This window comes from Halichoerus grypus, chromosome 2 (genome assembly GCF_964656455.1).
Source record: "Halichoerus grypus chromosome 2, mHalGry1.hap1.1, whole genome shotgun sequence".
In the NCBI taxonomy this organism is placed as follows: Eukaryota; Metazoa; Chordata; class Mammalia; order Carnivora; family Phocidae; genus Halichoerus; species Halichoerus grypus.
The window spans coordinates 68329602-68351549 of NC_135713.1; the positions used below are offsets into that span (position 1 = coordinate 68329602).

The 21948-nt window shown below is 35.6% G+C and overlaps 1 protein-coding gene across 6 annotated transcripts in view; it reads right to left on the reverse strand.

The window, feature by feature from the left end:
• FER (FER tyrosine kinase) overlaps positions 1-21948 on the reverse strand; it is a 418533-nt gene that overhangs the window by 237123 nt on the left and 159462 nt on the right. For all 6 annotated transcript variants that reach the window (XM_036123015.2, XM_036123018.2, XM_078066948.1 and 3 more), the window contains 2 exons: positions 10396-10488; positions 248-451 (listed from right to left, as the gene is read on the reverse strand). In XM_036123015.2, coding sequence (XP_035978908.1) covers positions 248-451; positions 10396-10488 — 297 coding nt within the window. The remainder of the gene's footprint in view (positions 1-247; positions 452-10395; positions 10489-21948) is intronic.

Consider the following 21948-nt stretch of genomic DNA (forward strand, 5'->3'; position numbering starts at 1 on the left):
ATTTAAATTTAAATTTATAACAACTATTTTTAATTTATAATACCTTAAAATACATATGTCCTTAATACATTGATCAGCATTTCAGTGAATTTTGACACACTGTATTGAAGGAATTCAGAAAAAAATAAAATTAAGTACTAAGCATAAAATGTTATGGGCATTTATCACAAACTATTCATTATTTTACTATAATTATAGCAAAATGAACGACATCAAAATATACATATAAACTAAATTGGAAACGTACATCAACAAATTGTATGATAAAGTGTCTCCTTTGTCCATCAGAATATACAGAAAGGACATATTCACCAGGTTTCCCATGACTCTCTCGCACCAAGAAGTCTCCTTGTTGTTTTAATAGATCTTGCGCTTCTATTCTGGGAATTGCTCCATGGTACCAGTCCTGTTCTGCCAGGGGCTTCTCACTTACAGGGATCGTATCAGAGAACTTGAGCAAACATTGAGAAAAAATAAATAAATAGTAAATTAGAGAAAATAGGAATTCTTCCTGGTAAAATTGATAGCAATTATAAATACTTCTTACATACATTCCTCTTTTTAATCGACCAATTAAAAGTTTCATGATGAATCTGAATTTTTCATAATTTTTAAAGAAAATATCTCTTGGAATACTGGTGCTGAAGTTTAGCTCAAATACATATCTTTCAACACTTTGAGTTTACTTGTTTATTCTATCTATCATACATAGATGCACACAATATTAGCATTCAGTGTTAGAATTTATAGTCGTATTCACCGTATTATAAAAGAAATCCATATATTTAAAATTTACCAACCAGAGAATTATGATAAAAGGGGGTATTATCAGAGAAATTTGTCACAAAACAATTTCATTTTTATTCAAATTAAAAGTTAATTATTTTTATGGAATAAACTTTCAATGACACAGGCTGTAGACTGCCCATGTCATATGTTCCAGAAGCAATATTGAAGGCATCATCTGATGCTACCTTGCTGCTGTGCCTTCCCATTCTTACCCTCATTCCCCTGACTGCCTTATCCATTATCACTGCCACATGGCTGGTCCTGATCCTGCATAGCAACGGCCAGTAAAGCCGTAGGAGAAATAGCATCACTGGAAATCACCAACACAAAATTATAAACAAGTGGCAAAAACAGGAGAGGACTATAAGCCAGGACTATGGCAGGAAAAGCAGATCATCTGTTATTTTAGGAGACCACATGCTAATATCAATTAACAGATAACTAAGGAGTGAGTTAGATGTCCTTGAAATGTTTCTAATTGATAATAGATGGAAGCACATTTTCTAGTTACAAGTAAAACGTGTGATATTTGTTTTTATCATCCAAAGAACTAAATTGCCCCAGATGGTTAAGAGTACTATATGGGTAAGGTACAATAATGTACACTAACTCTTAAGATACTTAGAATATAATATGCACAATGTCTCATGAGAAAGTAATTTATAAATTGGAGAAATTAGAATTAATAATAAATGAAAGGCAAATATTCATACATATGGTATCTCAGAATGATGTTATGAACTCTATACAGGGAAAAAGTATGATATCTTTGCGGTAAATGAGAACTAGTTCTGAAGATAGCCTTCCTTGTTTTGTACCTAGGAAGAAGCCCAAAACTTGTAAGTCAAAGTTCCATTTTACATTATCCAAAACCCATCCTACTGATTTAAAAAAAGAAACTTGAAAAATCCCAAATGGACTTCAAAGAAGAGCTCACATTTTGGTTTCTACTTCTTCCACTTACAATACACTTAATTACTTAAATATATATATGGTGTGACTTACACAGAAATTTTTTGTAAGCTAAATAAGGCTTTTCTTTTAGTACAAATTATGATAAATATAATACTTCAAAAACATTTTAATCAGTGTTTCCAAAAATAGATTTAAAGAACAAATTATACAGAGAACCAGCCACAAGTATGAGGTAAAAACAAATGCATAATGCACACAAAATTAAATTTTTGCGTATACTAACAGTTTATAATTCTTAAAATAGGCAGTCAAAATTATTAAATATATCTTTTCCAAAATTTTATCACACTGTATCTCAGTATAACACCAAATTTTTTACTATAATAGAAATATTTCCAAGTGTTTCCAATGGCAAAATTGTTTTATTGATTTTTTTCTCAGAAAAATAAGAAATTCAATGTCACCTTGCAAAGAATTTGTTTTCATCATTATCTTTCAAGAAGGTCTACATATTAGAAAGGCGTCACAAACAAGGATGTCATGTGCTTGATTTCTTGTCCTATTCAACCTATCCTCCCAAATGTTGATTTATTTAGAACAGTAAAATGCAGAGCCTGGAGAATTCATTAAGTCAGAAGGGCATCTGAAGTACAAAAGCTCAGCTAACACTGAGAAATTCATTTAAGGATTTGTATGTGAAGAATCTGTTTGAGAGAAAAATCATCCTGAAAGAACATCTGTATTTGTTTATTTGCTTTAAAAAAGAAGTGAATGGGAAGGAACTTACATTACTATATCACAGGGATTACACAACAGTTCTTTGGATTTATTAGTTTCTTTGAAATAGAGATCTGATACCGTTATAAAGTGTAAGCTGGGGGCACCTGGGTGGCTCAATCGGTTAAGCATCCGAATCTCGATTTCGGCTCAGGTCACGATTTCAGGGTTGTGAGATCTAGCCTGGTTGTGGGGCTCTGCACTCAGTGCAAGTCCACTTGTCCCTCTCCCTCTGCTCCTCACTCCCCGCCCCCCGCACCATGCCCCCTGAGCATGTGTGCGCACTCTCTCTCTCAAATAAATAATGATCTTTAAGAAAAAAAAGTGTAAGCTGAACAGTTTGTGAGTGTATGCGTAAGTACATGTGTGTGCCTACACATACACAGGGAAAGGCCCTACATATGCCCGGTCTGGGTATATCAGGTTTTACAGGGACTTCTCTGCAAGCATTGGAAGGAACATTTTTATTAACATGATTTCAATTAAATTCCAACACAATTCTGCAAGCTTGTTAGTAATAGAATGTAGAATGCATCAGCAACAAAATCCAACATCCCAAGAACCATCATAATTACATCAAAAAGGAAATGAAGCTTTTTACTTCAAATATCATATCTTTCTAATCCTCAGCAGGGAAAGATTTTTCCTTGTCAGTAAGTTATCTAAGATTTTTGCCCAAGATATGGGGGGAGTGGTTTCTTTTTTGAAGTTATAGTTAATCTAACACAGTTAATTAGTTATACTTAATAAGACAAGCTTTCCTGATTGACTGGGCTAGCTATTTAGTTATTTTACCTGGGCCTTATTCTTAAAGAACATTCCAGTAAAAACATATTGGGCTTAGTGAAATAAAAAGATTCATTTAAGTGAAGAGGCAATGAGGAGTCAGTACTAGAAAATGAAAATATTTTGGGCGGGGAGGGGAGAATAAGGGCCTATTTTTTTTTCTTAACCTATTCAGCCTAATTTCCAAGTATGTAATGAAAATTGGTATGGCTTTACTTATTTCTTCAAAGATTTTATTTATTTATTTATTTGAAAGTGAGAAAGAGTGCACACACTCAAGTGGAGGAAGGGGCAGAGGGGAAGGGAGAGAGAGAATCTCAAGCAGACTCTGTGCTGAAAGTGGAACCCAATGTGGGGATCCATCTTACAACCCTGAGATCATGACCTGAGCCGAAACCAAGAGTCAGAAGCATAACCGACTGAGCCACCCAGGGGCCCCAAATTGTATGCCTTTATTGCAAACATTTCAGTGCAAGATGAGCTCCTTTTTGAGAGGCCAAAAAAAATGTTAAAAAAAAAAAAATCAGGGCAGCCATCAAAAGGAATGAAATCCTGCCATTTGCAACAATGTGGATGGAACTGGAGGGTATTATGCTGAGCGAAATAAGTCAATCAGAGAAAGACATGTATCATATGACCTCACTGATATGAGGAATTCTTAATCTCAGGAAACAAACTGAATGTTGCTGGAGTGGTGGGGGGTGGGAGGGATGGGGTGACTGGGTGATAGACATTGGGGAGGGTATGTGCTATGGTGAGCGCTGTGAATTGTGCAAGACTGTTGAATCACAGACCTGTACCTCTGAAACAAATAATACAATATATGTTAAAAAAAAAAAAAAAGAAGATAGCAGGAGGTGAAGAATGAAGGGGGGGGATATCGGAGGGGGAGACAAACCATGAGAGACGATGGACTCTGAAAAACAAACTGAGGGTTCTAGAGGGGAGGGGGGTAGGAGGATGGGTTAGCCTGGTGATGGGTATTAAAGAGGGCATGTATTGAATGGAGTACTGATGCAAGAATTTTTATTTTTATTTTCCCTTATTTCTCATTTTTCTACATCTTAGTGTCTGGTGAGCAAGAATGGCTAGAAGGAGGGGAGGTAAGTTAAAACCTTAGGAATAAAGAAAGACAACTAAGGTATAAAATATATAGTATTTAACCTGAATTTAACAACATGCCTTGTTAAAGGAAGTACAAGGTTGCTCTGCTAGGCTTGAAGGAGAACGCTAACAACAACAAGCAGTATATGATGTTATGCATGAAAAGAACTATACTTCCCTATGCCAATGGTGGAAGCCAAGCATTATAATACTAACATTACAATGATGTACAACTTAAACATAGCTGAATTACAATTTTCTAATTTTCTAAAAAGAAGCAAGCTAGCAAATCTTATTTACAATAAGATTATATATTATTCTATATAATGGAAGCATTTCTTTATCGTCTAATATTTTTATTTTCTAAATTCTAGTACAAAGTAATTCTAAAACTGAAATAACATATATGCCAATACGGTATAGAAAAATATGAATTTTAAGGAAGGAAGAGTTGAATAATTTTTTAAGTAGGCTCCATGCCCAGCATGGAGCCCAACATGGGGCTCAGACTCACAACCCTGAGATCAAGAGTCGGATGCTTAACCACCTGAGCCACCCAGGAGCCCCAAGGGTTGAATAACTTAATAATTCTTCTGAGGTCTTAAGAACAATTATTTGGACCAAGATGTGCTTTATTCTGGTTTTAAAGAACATTTTTCAAAGAGTACTACTATTAGAAATGTGTTATCGTTCCACAGAGCAGTGACACAACTAGTACTCACAAGGGGATGGAACAAGTTGTTTGCTCAACCACTTACTATAGAAATTCTGCAGTAAAAGATGGCTCTGAGAAAGGGAAGTATTCTTGATATGACTAGAAGAGATCTCATTAAATAGAATGCGGCTTGAAAAACTTTCAATGGAAATGGATACGCATGGTTACCAGTAGGCTTCCAGATTATGCAATTAATCCTAACACCTCTGGCCCTGACTTCAGAAGCAGTCTCTGAGAAATAGTTCTCAAAGCAAAATTACAACCTCTTGCAGCACAGGAAGATGCTGAATATGGAGTAGTTCACAGAGCCCAGAGGTACTAGTGAAAGTTACTTAAGGCTGTTAGTACACTGAGAAAAAGAACACATTCTTGGAGCTGTTAAAACATATTAAAAGACTACTCAGATCATAACAATAAATATTAAACATCAACCATCAGATGCTATATTGGATTAAAGCCAAATTCATGTATCATCTAATTATCTTACATTCTCCCTTCCATCAAGACTGTTGATCGAAGTGGTCCATGAGACTGTCTTCAAATAAGCTCTACATTTTAGCCACACTATTAAAAATATTGAAATAAATAGCTATGACAAGTCCAATAGGAATAGTATTAAGATTAATTCTAGTTTCATTTCCCTATGTATAATGCAATTAATTGCCTCATTTTATTTAAAATTATGCTTTAAAGTTCCAATTTTTATATGTTCATTTGAATAAAGAAACAGTGATTTCACAGCTGTTGCCTTTTTAAGGTTTTAAATTAAATATGCTTCCACATACAAAAGAATGGATCTGGACCTCTGCCGTGCACCATATACAAAAATTAACTAATAACGGATCAAAGACCTACATGTATAAGTTAAAACTATAAAACATTCAGAAGGAAATAAAGGTGAAAATTTTTATGATCTTGGATTAGATGATGGTTTTTTAGCTATGACACCAAAAACATGTGCCATCAAAGAAAAACAGATAAACTGGACTTTGTCAAAAACTTTTGTCAAATGACGTTATCAAGAAAGTGAAAAGACAGTCCATAAAATGAGAAAAAAAAAAAAACATCTGCAAAGTATATATCTGTTAAGGGGCTTGTATCCAAAAAATATAAAGAACTCTTATAACTCAAGAATTAAAAAGCAACCCTATTAAAAAGTGTTCAAAGAAAAGGAACAGTCATATCTCTGAAGAACATATACAAGTGGCTAATAAGTACATGAAAATATGCTCAACATCAGTAGTCATTAGGAATATGCAAATAAAAGATACATCATTTCACATCCACTAGTAATATAATTTTAAAAAACAGAAAATAATAAGCACTGATGACATTGTAAAGAAATTAGAATATTCATATACTGCTAGTGGAAATGTAAAACAGGGAAACTACTGTGGAAAAATGTTTGGCAGTTCCTCAAAAACTTAAACATAGAATCACCATATAACCCAGCAATTCCCAGGTATATAACAGAGAGCAATGAAAATGCATGTTCACGTAAAAACTTGTATATCAATGTTCACTGTAGCGTTATTCATAATAGCCAAAAAGTGGAAACATCCCGAATGGCCATCAGCTGATGAATGGGTAAACAATATGTGATAAATTCATAAATGGAACATTATTCAGTCATAAAAAGAAATGAAGTACGTCACATGCTACAACACAGATGAACCTTGAAAACATTATACTAACTGGAAAAAATTAGACACAAAAGGTCACATATTATATGATTCTATTTATGTGAAATGTCCAGAATAGGCAAATCCTTAGGGATCAAAAGTGGGTTAGTGACTGCCAGAAAATGGGAAAAGGAGGGAGTTGAGACTAACTACTACTAGGTATGGAGTATCTTATTAGGGAGACTGAAATGTTCTGGAAGCAGACAGTAGAGATGGTTGTGCAACAGAGTGAGTATACCAAAAACCACTAAGTGTACAATTTAAAATGGTGAGTTTCATGTTGCGTGAGGTATATCACCATAAAATATTTTGAATATGCTTAACTATGCCATTTTGGCAAGTTTATTTTAAGCTTTTATATAGAGAAAAAAATTGTTTAGAATAATAAAAAAAATTCTATTTTACATTTACCAAATTAGAATACTCTAAAAAATACTATATTGTGTCAGAAAAAATTTTAATTATGACTAAGCAGTCCCTACATTGTTATACTTCTTAGATTATCGTACTTAACACCTGAAACCTTCACACTCATAGTAAGACCCAAGGCCTCAGTTACCTGTATATCTGAGGGAGAAACCCTTTCTCCAAAATAAGTAGGATACCAAATGATTTACAGAAAAAGTTGTGTACATTTATTCACAGTGAGCAATAGTGTCATAAACCGCAGACTACCTCAGTCTTTTTGGTTCATAAGATTTCTAAATAAATCAGGAAATACCAAGGAGAACTTCACTGATAGAAGTAATGATCTCCTTCAGCATGAAGATACAAATAGAGCAACTGGGCCTTGAGGAAGTAAACATTCTCTAGAATTCTCAATTACAGAGGGAACAATTTCTTAGAAAAAATGGGCATTTCATAGCTTCGAGGACACTGATAATTTATGACAAATAGATCACAATGTATATTAGAACGAGATACATGCTTTGTGGGAAAGGCACTTCAATTCATTTCAGCTAAAAGCAGTTTGTTAACACCAAACTTTTATCTATATCAGTCACTGTCAATTTGGTAAATTTATTTAAAAATAAAGTCCATTTTTAAATGGAGAAGATAACATGTAAATAACTTCAAATTTTAACAAGTTAAGATTTGTACCATTAATTCATTAAGATTGTGCATATTATACCTGACATAATTTTAGGATAGCCAACCATGTGTAACTTCATCATATTGTACTAACTGGATTTCTTTTGTTTCTATATGTAAATGAGCGTGTCTTTACATACATAAAGGAAAAAAACTCCCTCACCCTCTGATCAACCTGATTTATCAAAACAGGCTCCGTTAGAGCCAAAAGCTGACGTTCTCATAACTATGAGCTTCAAAGTGATGTATGTGACATGAAGTCTCAGAACCACTGCAGTACTCCTAGACACCTGTCTTGAGGGCACAAAATTCTTAGGCATCCCAGATTGTCAGGAAAACAAACAAACATTAGGAGTGTTACCCCATTCCTACTATTATAATATTATATTATTTTTCTGTCACTAGCTAACATTTGAAGCTCTAAATTCCACTCTCCTAATTTTACACCGAAGAATAAAGCTGAAGATAACCTTGAGTTTATAACAGGCCTTCGTTCTCAAGTATTTAAGAGAGTTGACTAAAGGAAAATTGGGCAGGGGAAGCACCTTTCATAAATCAGCTCACCGATGAACTGCTACTAATTGCTGGCACAAAGACCTCTGACTAAGTGAAATAAAGGTGAGTTTATGACAACTTGACAATGTCATGTGTTTCACTGACTTGTTTCAATGCTAAATAATTTTATGAAGTGCTAACTGAGGTATGTGAACATTTCTTTTTAAGAACTGATTTTCTTGGGGGCGCCTGGGTGGCTCAGTTGGTTAAGCGACTGCCTTCGGCTCAGGTCATGATCCTGGAGTCCTGGGATCGAGTCCCACATCGGGCTCCCTGCTCAGCAGGGGGTCTGCTTCTCCCTCTGCCCTCTTCCCTCTCATTCTCTCTCTCAAATAAATAAATAAAATCTTTAAAAAAAAAAAAAAAAAAAGAACTGATTTTCTTGGGATGCCTGGGTAGCTCAGTTGGTTGAGCATCTGCCCTCGGCTCAGGTCATGATCCCAGGGTCCTGGGATCAAGCCCCACGTTGGGCTCCCTGCTAAGCAGGGAATCTGCTTCTCCCTCTGCCCCTCCCCCCTGCTCGTGATCTCTCTCTCTCTCTCTCAAATAAATAAAATCTTAAAAAAAAAACTGATTTTCTTTTTTTTGAAGAACACACTTGAACACTTCCTTTCAAGAACATTTTTTTTTAAAAAACTTTTTAAATATTTCTTTTCAAGAACTCTTTTTCTTTTCTTCTAAGTCATCAAAACCTGTCCTCATAGTCTCTAGAATATATCATAGATTCCTAATCAAGCCTCCCATACTTTATTTTGAATGTCAAATCATAATAAACCAAGTCCTATAAACTACTATTTATCTGTAAATCATTAACTTAAGAAAACAAGATTAGGATAGGGCCTTAAAAGAGACTTACTCTACCATGTAGTTTTTGCCTAAAATTATTATTTTTGTATTTGCTATTCAATGCCAGGGGAGATGGTCTGCATTACTTCACAGCCCCCCCCTATTGCCATAGATCACTTCTGGAGGTCGGAAGTGGTAATAGCAGCATCAGAGGCTAACGCTGAAGTAGAAAATCTCTTTTATATGAAAATAAAATTTTCTTCTTTTTTGTTAATTAAAATACCTGATGCTTTGCCTCAATTGTGTATAAAAGAGTGTTGCTTGAGTGGAATAAATATGGGAACATGTGTTACATATTAAAAAGGAATTATAGCAAATAAATCTGAAATGTGAATGGACATTTAACTAATCTGTGGTTAGGAAACACCTTGTTTTTCTAAATAAGACTAGGTCACGTTATTTTAAACAGCTGAACTTTTAAAGAGTAAGAAATAACATTAGGATATTATTATGTAGAAAATCGGAAAGATTGGGGCAGAGCACATAATTATATTTGTAGTGAATATTGTTGTTTTGACCATCATTCATTATCATTCTAAAGCTCTGTTGTGCATGAGGGATAGCTAGGAAAAAAAGTTTGTTAATTTAGTCTTAAAGGTAATGAAGTAAGAAAAATACTTTAAAATTTTACTATATAAAGGGAAAAAGAATATACTTTATCTTGCGTGGCTATAGCTGCTGTTACCAGGGATTTGTAATATTTTGTGCAGCACCGTGACATGCCAAACCCAAATTTCAAATAGACTTCAATTTAATAATTAAAATGTTCTCAAAAATATGAACACACATATAAACTGATACATTTTAAAAATACATATACAATAGTCCCTATTATAAAAATATGTTTCACTGGAAAAAACTTTGTCTATGCTCTTCTTCTAATATAAAGCCTCAAAATAACTAAAATGTTTCCTATAATTATTTATATGTAGTACAGAAAGTCCAGAATACAAGTTTATTTCTTTCCTCCCTATATCAGTGTTACATGGAATTTACTATATACATGTATGAACAGATTCATATGCATATAAAAATTATATTATGTATTTAGTTTTCTATTTGTAAGGACAAATTTACATATGATATTCATTGTTTATCAGAAACAAGCTAGAACAAAGAGTTCATCCTACTTACTGTTGAAGAGCCCAGTGCCGATTTTGGAGACCTAATTATTCCAGCAATTGAATGACGAATAGACTCAAATTTGGATAGCCTCTCCTTTCTTTCCTGGAGAGATTAAGAAAGAAGCTTTCAGCAATAGTAAACTAGTTTATACACAGTTATTCTGGGTATTTAGGTATTTATGCACAGCTAATCACATATTGCAACTAAATAAAATGCAACCTTCCTGACATTAAAGATGACAAATAATCAGATGCATATAAACTCTATAGTATTTTGGTCTCTTAATAAATGTCTTGATTTTGGGGAAAAATAAGAAAGAAATAAAAATTCATAAGATGAGAGAAAAGAAGAAATGCAAATGAAATTCATGGGAAACCAAGTATTAACATGCAGGAGAAAAAAAAAAAAAGACACAAGCTGTAAGGAACCAGTCTAACATAGATTTCAGATAGCACTGTAGTTGTGAGGGATTTTCAAGGAAAAAATAATAGGGAAAAATCAGGAGAACTATACTGAACACATTTTTTTAAATAGTGAATTCCACTTAAGTAGCTAGGAAACTTCCCAAAGATTCACATGATCATGATGACAATGATGACAATGCCACCAGAGGAAGACCACAAAAAAAGTAAAATAAGGGGGTGGTGGTAGAACTCCACTAAGGAAAGTCAATCCAGATTGCCACTTGCTTTAGGATGTACATTTCCAAGTATCATATATCACAATTGAAGGAAACTTTTCCTTAAAATTTCATATCTTTAAATCCATTTAACAAATGCAAATGAAGGGCTAGGTAAGAGGGTAGAAACCAAGAGCAAGTAGAACAAAAATGAGACCTAGAATGTAATAAAGAAGGACGCGTGGGGATTTGTAATGGGAGCACTGGTCAATTTTCCAATAATGACTACATTTCAACTGTTCATCAGCAGCAGACAAAAGAATTCGAGATTCTATTGCCATGTGCTATATTTCCATATGTCTTCTCACAGTAGTGATGCTCAATTTTACTTATCAGTAGAAAATAGGTAAAGCAGGCCACATCATTTGTTTCCTTTGTCTCTGATATGTAGGGTATGTGTCTCTATTCAGTAAATGCAGACATTTTTAGCCATCTGCTCTCTGAAAAACACTGTAGTTTCAGAAATTCAACTTCTGTCTCTCCAATTGCCTACTCCCACTTTATCTACTTTTCATTCTAATGGTTGCAGTAGTAATATTCTTATCATTCTACAAACATATGCACATTAATAATTTAAAGTAATCTTATAATCACCTAACAAATGACCTCAACTTCTTTTTCATCATCATCACTTACATTAGTAACTTGCTTATGATTCCATCCAACACTATCTATACCTCATTTTGGTCATTTATAAAATGCAAAAATTAATACAACCTTCTTCAGAGCACACTTACAAGTTACTGCACATGATTAAAAATTAACATGTTAAAAGCATGTACATATTTAATAAAACTTATTTTAAAAATAAATCTTTACTGTAGTACAAATGGTCATCACTTTAGGAATGTGAGCATTACATTCCATAGGCTTAATCCTAGCTGTAGCTTCACTTTACTTTCTAGTAAAAAATCCCTGTACTGAGTCACAAGAAGCACTGAAGGAAAAACAGCCTTGAAGTACTGAAAGAATATGGTGACCTCTCTTTAATGCATGTCCATCTTCAACTTTGGCGTTTTGGGTTTTTTAAAAATCTAATTTGGCGGGGGGGGGCGGGAGGTGCTGGGTGGCTCTGTCCATTAAGCATCTGTCTTCAGCTCAGGTCATGATCCCAGGGTCCTGGCATTGAGCCCCATGTCGGGCTCCCTGCTCAGTGGAGAGCCTGCTTCTCCCACTCCCTCCGCTCCTCTCTCTCAATAAATAATCTTTAAAAAAAATAAAAATCTAAATCTGGTTCTTGAGAAGTCTCCTAAAAAGAAATGTTTGGGAAGGTAAAACCCAATAAAAGGTATAGCCAGAATATGGAGAACAGAAGAGTGGGGAGTAAGGCATACACAGCAGTTGTATATTATATTATAAAATATATTATAATGGTAACACATGTATATACAGCCATATATTTATATACAGTATACTTATAGTATGTAAGATGTTTACACATATTTATATTATTTATAGTTATAATATATATAGTAAAATATGTTTTTATATAATAACAAAATTATATATAGCACACATATACCAGAAAGCACTGCAGTGGCTACAGTTTTCTACTTCCCAGCCCAATGTACCCACTTCTTCCCCTGGAGAACTTCTCCCTGACTCTGAGTGGCCGTGGAGGTGGTAGTGACATTAGTAGAAGCAGTGATACGACTGCAGATCTTGCTGCTGCTACTACTGACAGGAAGATGAGATGAAAGTGCTAACTTCACCTGTTTGGCAACGAACGCTTCACAAGGGAGCACCAAGCACCTCTGCTGCGAATTTATGCTTCTCCTCTGAGTTAATGCTCTTAAAATACTGGAGAGAGTATGGAGCCAATTTGTAAGAGTACCATGAGAACTGAAAAGCACTGAGAGGTTATGCAGAAAAGTAGAAAAATCAGGGGAGAGTTTTACGTATTAGAAAGTGTTTTATTTGTATCTGACTTAATAATATGCACTGAAATGACAACAGTAATTTTCTTCAAGCTACATTTTGGGCATCAAACCTTATGACAGGAAAGAGAACCATTTCCCCCAAAACCTTTTGATAATATCAAAAAAGATACCATCTTCTTAAGAAACCAACACTAGATAAGCCTAATGGGCAGGTCCGGGTGTGGGGTAGAGAAGACTTCAAAAAGTGCTTCCTTTATATTAAGTGATGAAGCATAATAATCTGTGTGTTTGAGGGGATACAATTAGTAAAAAAAGTACCCTTTCATTTAAAGTACTCTTTAAATAGGCTGATCTAAAAAATGTATTATCACAAACACTAAGTAGACCTTAAGTTTCATAAAGGAATAATCAAATACAAATAAAGTTTATTAAAAAATTTTGACCAGTGTCAGCTCCATTGGTGCCAGATTTCCACAAATCGAACATGAAACTCACTTGCTAAAGCTGGTCTATGTAGCATTATATACCAGCTTTAAATTATGGTCTCATAATACCTCAGACTGTGCTGAATTCACCGACAGGTTGACTTTTATATCAGTGAATTAAATAGCTACTTTTAGAAATTAAAATTTAAAAAGCTTCATTTTAATTACCATGGATACAACAACTAATCCTGCCTGTAGGGCAGCTAAGGCTGGTGATGACAGCGCTCATTTTACCCCCCTCAAGTAATGACAAGGTAAAGATCTTTCTCCAGATAACAAACACAGGGATTAGTGTGGGCAACAGGATGGCCCCTCACAGTGGAGGGACTTGGAGGCCAGAGAAGGGGAGAAAGGAGGGATGATGTTATGAAATAATAGTCTGATGAGATGCCCAGAAAAACGTTGTTAAGTGTAGCTATAAATCTATCTTGAAAGAAAAGTTCTAGATGCACTATCACTTTCACATCTCATTCAAGAATAGCTTTTCATTTTCATTACTTTAAAATTAACTAAAGGGTAGGGGCGCCTGGGTGGCTCAGTTGGTTAAGCGTCCGACTCTTGGTTTCAGCTCAGGTCATGATCTCAGGATGGTGGGACCCAGCCCCGTGTTGGGCTCCGTGCTCAGCGGGGAGTCTACTTGATGATTCTCTCCCTCTTCCCCCTCCCCCTACTCTCTCTCTCTCAAAAAATAATCTTTAAAATAAAAAATAAAATTGACTGAAGGGTCTCACAATTTCTGTCTCTGTCCCTCTATCTCTCTTTCCATAAATATATATATGGAGATGTTTCATAATATATATGAAACTGCTTCATAGTAATTAAAAGTTTTCTTATTATCAATTTATAAAAAAGAACTCTAAGAAATAATACCTAAACTACTTACAGTTCAAGTAAAACCATACCTATCAGGCTTTTTAATTACTCTTCACTAAAATTCCCAAATTGCAGTAAAAGAGACTATCAGGTCACCTCTACCCTCTGCTCACTGAAGCACAGGCAAAGATATAAAAGGCAGGAATCAAAGCTTTGCTGACTGGACTAAGTGACAAAAATCAGCAGCTCTTCCAAATGACAGCATAACTAGATAGCGGAGTAAGTTACTTTAACCAAAAAGCACATAATGGTTCTCAGAGCAAGGCTCTTAAAGGAGGCACTAAGGTAGAAAAAATAAGGTTCTTGATGTCAGAAGGCATAACGAGAATGATTCTGAGCAAATTACTTCACTAGCTTGGCTCTCAGTTTCTCTATCAGTACACAGAAAGACACCAGACTAGACAAAACCTTCATCTCAAAATTTCTGTAACCATCGTCCAGCTCCCCAGTCATTTCATTGCACTGATCACTGGCAAAACTCCCACAGAAGAGTTCCATGTAGCAGGCTGGTCACCAGAGTTACTTCCGTTTGAGTGTTCAGTCACATTTTGCCTGAGGTGTCCTCAGAACTTGACCTCCAATGGAAAGGCGAACTACAGTGAAAGGTGTTACTGGGACACTTTTTACGCTAATAATAAGTCATTAAAACAGTAACCAAATATTATTTCTCACAGACTTTGGTAAGTAATCCCAATCTAATAACATTCTTAGAAGGAACAATGAAAGTTATGATTTGGCCCTGTGGGAACAGTCAGATACATATTCAGATCAGGAGGCAATAAGGATCAAGGAAAAGATAACAATATTCATGCTCAACCTCCAGGCTGAGTGCCAAATATCTTTGAGACTACTTATGCAAAGCAGCCATGAAATTTGGAGGGATTCTGTGAGAAATAACTAGAGGGAAATTATAACCTCAGAGAAGATTGTGTCCTGAAAAAATTCTAGTCTATTGATAAATGACTCCATAATGTAAATGAAATACTGCAAATATCAATATATCCTTCATAAAAGGAATGCATTTATAAATAAATAACTTAGTCTTTTGCAGATGTTGATTTGCTGGGGAGAATGAAGAATACACAGCTTTTATTCCCATCAGGATATAGAATTTAAGTACTGAAACAGTTTGTAAGTGATTTATTTTAGCAATTGGGTTCTGACTAAAGACAAATCATTTTAGAAGTATTCACTGCCTAGTAACCTAGCTTGTCATGCTGTTTTTCTTTGATGCTTGGATATTAAGAATATTTATTAAAAGAAAGACAGCCTGCTTGCTAAGTCAGCCATTTTCATATTCTGAAATAATGAAATTGGAAACCAAACGTGCACAAAAAGAACATTTGAATGATTATTCAGATTTTGTCTTAAAATAACAATACTAAGAAAATTTACAGTACAACAGAATAGAGTTCACTGAAACCCAGGTTGTAAAATGTCATATTGTTCTTCTTGCTTTCTTGACTGTATATTTCTTAACTAAGATGATGTCTCTAGGGAAACAAGACCCAAACAAGAGGCCATAATCAGCTCCTTTCCTATTCAAAATCTAAGTACAATTCATGTTCCATGGTGCTTTTCTCAAATGCATGAGCAAAATTACTATAGATATTCTTTTTGTAAGTTATCTAATAGTGCAAAATGCACACCAATCCACTTCCTTACGAGCACCTCATTGACTCTACAATTTAAGTGCTGATAGGCTCTGCTCAGTAAACAGCTGTGTATCTCAGTTTTTTTAAAAAAAATTATATTATTCTGAGTTAAATTATCAAGACTCATCTAAACTGTGCCTTTATTTTTTTTAAAGATTTATTTATTTCAGAGAGAGAGAGAGGGAGGGAGAGAGAGTGGGGGGGGGCAGAGGGAGAGGGAGAGAGAATCTCAAGCAGGCTTCCTGTGAGCGTGGAGCCTGACATGGGGCTTGATCTCACGACACATGACCCATGATTTAAGCCGAAATCATGAGTCAGATGCTCAACCAACTAAGCCACCCACGTGCCCCTGAGAGATTCTGCCTTTAAAACAGCTATACATATACATAAAAAAACAATAATAAGACATGAAATTTATCTTATTTGCTTAAACTAGTAACTTATAAGACAAAGAATGCATTATAATGAGAGCAGCAGCATTATTTCATTAGAGGTCCCTATGTCTAATAATGGAGGCACTTTGCCAACTCCAGCCACACCCTCACAAACTCCAAGCTCACCACTCTATTTAACAACTTATTTTGATCAGGTCAAAATAACCCTTTTGTCACTTCCTGAATAAGCTGCTCATGTCTTTCCAATAGCAGCTTCCTTACCTCTCTTCTCTCTCCTACCTCTGCCTCCCCTTTTCCTTTCTTTTCTCCTCCTTCTCTCCCCTTACTGTAATAAACTTATAAATATTAGCCATTATTATGTTAGTCTTACTAATACTGACAAAACATCTTTTGGCTATTGTGAATAGTACTGCTATAACCACAGACACATATGTACTTGAGTACCTGTTGTCAACTCTTTTGGGGATACATGTAAGAGTGGAATTGCTCGGTCATATGGTAATTCTGGGTTTAGCTTTTTGAGGGACAGTCAAACTATTTTCCACAGTAGCTGAGCCATTTTACATTCCCACCAGCCATGTATGAGGCTTCCAATTTCTGCACATCCTTGTTGAAACTTGTTACTTTCCATTTTTCTGATTATAGTTATCCTAGTGGGTGTGAAGTATTCCTTGCCTTCATTTTTAAAGGATTTTTTTCCCCCCACTGGATATAGAATTCAAAGTTGTTTTTCTTTTTCTTTTTTTTCTCTTTCAGCACTTTGTCTTGTGGTCTCTAGTGTTTCTGGTGTGAAGTCAGCTATAATTCATATCATTATTCCCCTATACATAATAAATATTTTTCCATGATTACTTTTATAATAAACAAGGATATAAGCAAATGTAATTTTATTTTAATTATCCTGCTTGAAGTTTGTTAAATTTCATGGACTTGTGGGTTGAAAGTGTTAGAAAACACTCAACCATTGTCCCTTCAGATATGTTTTCTACTCCCATCTCTCTCTCCTCCCCTCCTTAGATTCTAATTACATGTATGTTTGTCCATTTGAGATCACCCTGTGATATCAAATACTTGGTTTTTCTTTTCCCTTTTTGTTTCCTTTTGGATACTTTCTATCAACCTATAATCACATCTCACTGATCTACTACTAACAATTCCATTTAATGAATTCCTTAGTTTTGATATTATACTTTTCATTCCAGAATTTCCATTTTTTATGCATCCATATCACTGCTGAAATACCCCATCTTTCATACCCATTGTAATCTTTTCCACTAGATCCCTTAGCATTTTTGTAATAGCTGTATTAAAGACATTGATAATTCTAATAACTAGGTCACCTGTGTCTATTTTCTTAGCTGTAAGTCACATTTCTTATTTCTCCATTTCTTTTTTGAGTGTGTCATATATTTTTGATTGTGTGCCAAATGGTTTGTATAAAAGAACAGCAGACTCTGAAACTCCTTTTTCTGTCAGGCTGCTAGGTGGGACTATAGGTAATAAGCTGGGTCTGATCTTTGCTGCAGCTTTAGTGATTCAAAGTTCACCACCAGCTTCAACATTGAGAGCTAAATCAGGAATTTTCCTTCAGCTAAGAATGGAATCTGAGCCCTGGCAAGATTCCAGTATCCTGCCTAAGCTTCAAAGTCAATCCACCAGCTTCAGGAGATCTCTCCAAGCTTTGCAGCCTCTTTGGGGGAGGGGAGGAGGTGTGCTAGGGAGTTCTCTCTGCTTTCCATTCACACCCACTACTTTATGCATCTAAGAAGATAACTTCCATCCCTTATGTATGGTCTTTTGTGACTTTCCATATCCAAACTGGATACAGAAATTCATTTGCATTTTTATTGACAAGTAACCTGCCAGTCATTATTTTATTGATCTTTAGTCACAAACCAAGAAAATACAAAGACACAATTTAAGGGTCTTCAGTAGGACAAAAGAAAAAACCATTAATTTATCAAAAGTTACAGACTTGTATTTGACTACCATATTCTAAGGCAGTCAATTACCACAAAAGGCCTTCAGAGTTCAAGCCTATATCCCTCAGAAGATCATTTAAAGGGTTAAACTCCAAATATCTAAAAAGGCTTCATTCTTATTATTTTGGTTTGATTTGGTTTTCTTTTGTTGATTGCTTTTGAGGGATAGGGAAGATGAGTTTTACTAGTTTTGTATTTGGGGCAGAGGACCTTAGAAGGATACTATAAAGTCTACTATGTACATACTTCAGTTTTGTATGAACTATGTTTTAAGTTTCCAACTTCATCTAAAAACTTCTCTGAATGGTTTGACTTTTTAGTATTCTCATAGTGCACATGCATCAATAATCCTGCTATCTGTTCAGAGTTCCTTTTGTTACTAAAACTAGTAACTGGGAATGTTTGGAGTTTCAAGGCCTCAGGCAAGATTTTACTTATTAGAATGGAATCAGAAACTGTGGGACCTAAAAGAATATCTTGAAACTTAATTTTAAAAATAAAAAAAGATTTTAAAGACAGGAATGTGGTGCTTATAATATTGCACTACTATTATCAGCAAATAAAATCGGACTAGGAGACCTGTGTTAGGAAGAAGTCAGTCAGGTTCTAAGCATTGGTCTCACCCTCACCCTTCCGAGAGAAGCTGCCATACTATGGGACTACTGGTACTGGTTGCCTGAGAATAAAGTCAATTCAACAGAGGGTAGAGCTGAGAAATGATGACAGACAAATTCTTGATGACATGGTTTAAATCTCTGGACAGATCTAGTTACGTGAGTAAATAAACTCGCTTATGTACTTTATCTCTGCTGCCTTGGTTGACTGTTACATGGAACTAATATAGCAGAGTTTCCTAGACTATCCACTAGTAATTGAAGATTTCCAATAAGCAATTATAAAACTCACAATTTTCACTAACAAAATAATACATTTACATGAGTTTGTTCTGGACGCATATTTACTTTTAACAGGAAAACAATTCTAATATTGAAATACATTAATATAAACAGAAAACTTCTTTGTAAGAGAACACATATTGTGTTATGTCGTATTATGTTGTGATAATTACTTTTACTTATTCCTATCAATTTAACAGTTTTGGGGTGCCTGGGTGGCTCAATTGGTTAGGCAGCCAACTCTTGATTTCCGCTTAGGTCAAGATCTCAGAGTCCTGGGACTGAGCCCCATGTCTGGCTCCCCATTCAGCAGGAGTCTGCTCCCTCTCCTCTTGCTCTTCCCCCTGTGCATGCTCTCTCTCTCTCAAATAAATAAATAAATCTTTAAATACAAAACAAAACAGTTTCAGCACATGACATACAAAATAATTGCTCAATATGTTTGGAAAAACCCTAGTTTGGATGATTAACAGATGTTATACCACAAAAGGTTCAGCAGTCCCATAGATTTTAGAACTGCCCTATTAATTAAATTTAAGAGGTTTCTTCTTTTTTTTAAAGACTTTATTTATTTGACAGAGAGAGCAAGCACAAGCAGGGGGAGCAGCAGGGCAGAGGGAGAGGTAGAAGCAGGCTCCCCGCAGAGCAGGGATCCTGATGCAGGGCTCAATCCCAGGACCCCAGGATCATGACCTGAGCTGAAGGCAGACACTTAACAACTGAGCCACCCAGGTGCCCCAAGCAGGTTTCTTAAATGCGGTATGTTTCAGAGCCTTAATAACACACATTAGTACATGTACTTTTTTGGAGAGGAGAAAATATTATTCTGCAAGATTCACTTAAGAAATGGTACAAAACTTCCATTCTGTGTGGGCTTAGAAGGGGAAACATTCTCTTCTACTTTACATCAGTCATGGTTTCTTCTTGGATATTATCATCACATGTAACAGCTCCAAATTAATTAAAGCTCCTCTCTTTGTGGTCACAATCTCTTACCCCATCAGTTTGCTTTCAACCAGTACCACTATAATTATTTTCAACTTCACTGGACTCTAAGGCTTTGAGTCTCCTCATTTCACCTAATTGATCACCTTCTCTTTTCTTCTCTTCTCTCTTTATCTAACAGATACCATAATATATCATTCCAATGATGTTCTTGCCAATATTCTGAACTCCCTTGCTATCCTACCTCTTAGTTGCACCCATGTAGCAAACCCCAACCCTGGATACTTGGATAGATCCAACTATCTGCTCTCTCTGAGCATACACTCAAGCAATTCATCACTGCTGGAGAGAATCACATGATTCTTAACTTCAAATGGGCCCCAAATATCTGACAATACTTCTACATTTCTCTGGCCAACTCACTTTGTACTGTCCCAATTACTGTCAACCATTTCAAACATTTCCCACTTTTCTTGTGCCCTTTCATCTTGCCCTTTCAAACCTAAAAACCTATTACTTCTCTTCCCTTCTAATTTGTTTCTCCATTTGGAAATATGTAGCTGTCTCCCATCTAATGGTGACCTCTCTACTAGTACTTTGTATCGCATCCCTTCCTGCTCGCCCAAGAACCTTAAACCATATTACAAGTACTTAATAGATCTCTCTTTGAAAACTTGTTTTTCCTATACCATCAACTTTTATACATGTTTAAGTTGCTCTTATAGGGAAAAACAGGAGAAGTAGTAAGAGAGAAAGGATGGAGAAGGATAGGGAGGGAGGAATGAAGAGAGGAAGGGATGGACCTCTCCCTTCACCACATATCTTCCTCCTGCTCCTGCTTATTCTCCGAAAACAAAATTCCTAAAAGAATTATCTATGCTTCCTGTCTCCACTTTCCTCTCCTCCTACTCATTACTCAATCTGCTCCCATTTGGCTTTCATCTCATCACTCAAGCAAAGCAGATGTTTTTAATTAACCAACAAACTCCATTTTACTAATCCAATAGAGACATTTCTTACTTATTGTACTTGACCTCTTGGGAGAATTCCCCTCTATTGACCATATACTCCTACATGAAACATTTATTGCCCTGACCCACTCTCCCCCAACAGGCATAACATGGTCATGTGCTTCTAAGATCCACTGGCTCAGGTCTCCTCTTTCCTCACTCTATCTTTCCTCCCTGGGTAACATTTTACATGTTCCAACTTCAGTTACCACCTAAGCCAAGCCCACTCAGAATTTAAATCCCCAAATCAGACTTTACCATTGAGTTATAAACATGTACATATCAAAACATCCATGTGACTTCTCTACTACAGAAAAAGTCAACATATTTCATACTGAACTCCTAACTCCCAAACAGCCCTTTTTTGGGAGTTTCTCATTTCAGTGAATGGTACTAATCATCCTGTTATACAAACCAAGTATCTGGAAGCCCAAACTCACACTCACAATGTATATTCCAAGAGGTCAGAGGGCTTTATCAGTTTTTTATTTAAATTATCCAAACATTAAATAAATGCTACAAATTTTTTAAGATTTATTTAATTTAGAAAGAGAAAGAGAGAGCACAAGTGGGGCGGGGATGGGAGCGGCCAGAAGGAGAGGAGAGAAAGAATCTCAAGCAGACTCCCCACCGAGTGTGGAGCCTGACTTGGGGCTCAATCCCATGACCATGAGATCACAACATGAGCCGATATCAAGAGTCAGACGCTTAACCAACAGAACCGCCCAGGCACCCCAAATAAGTGCTACATATTAATGACAT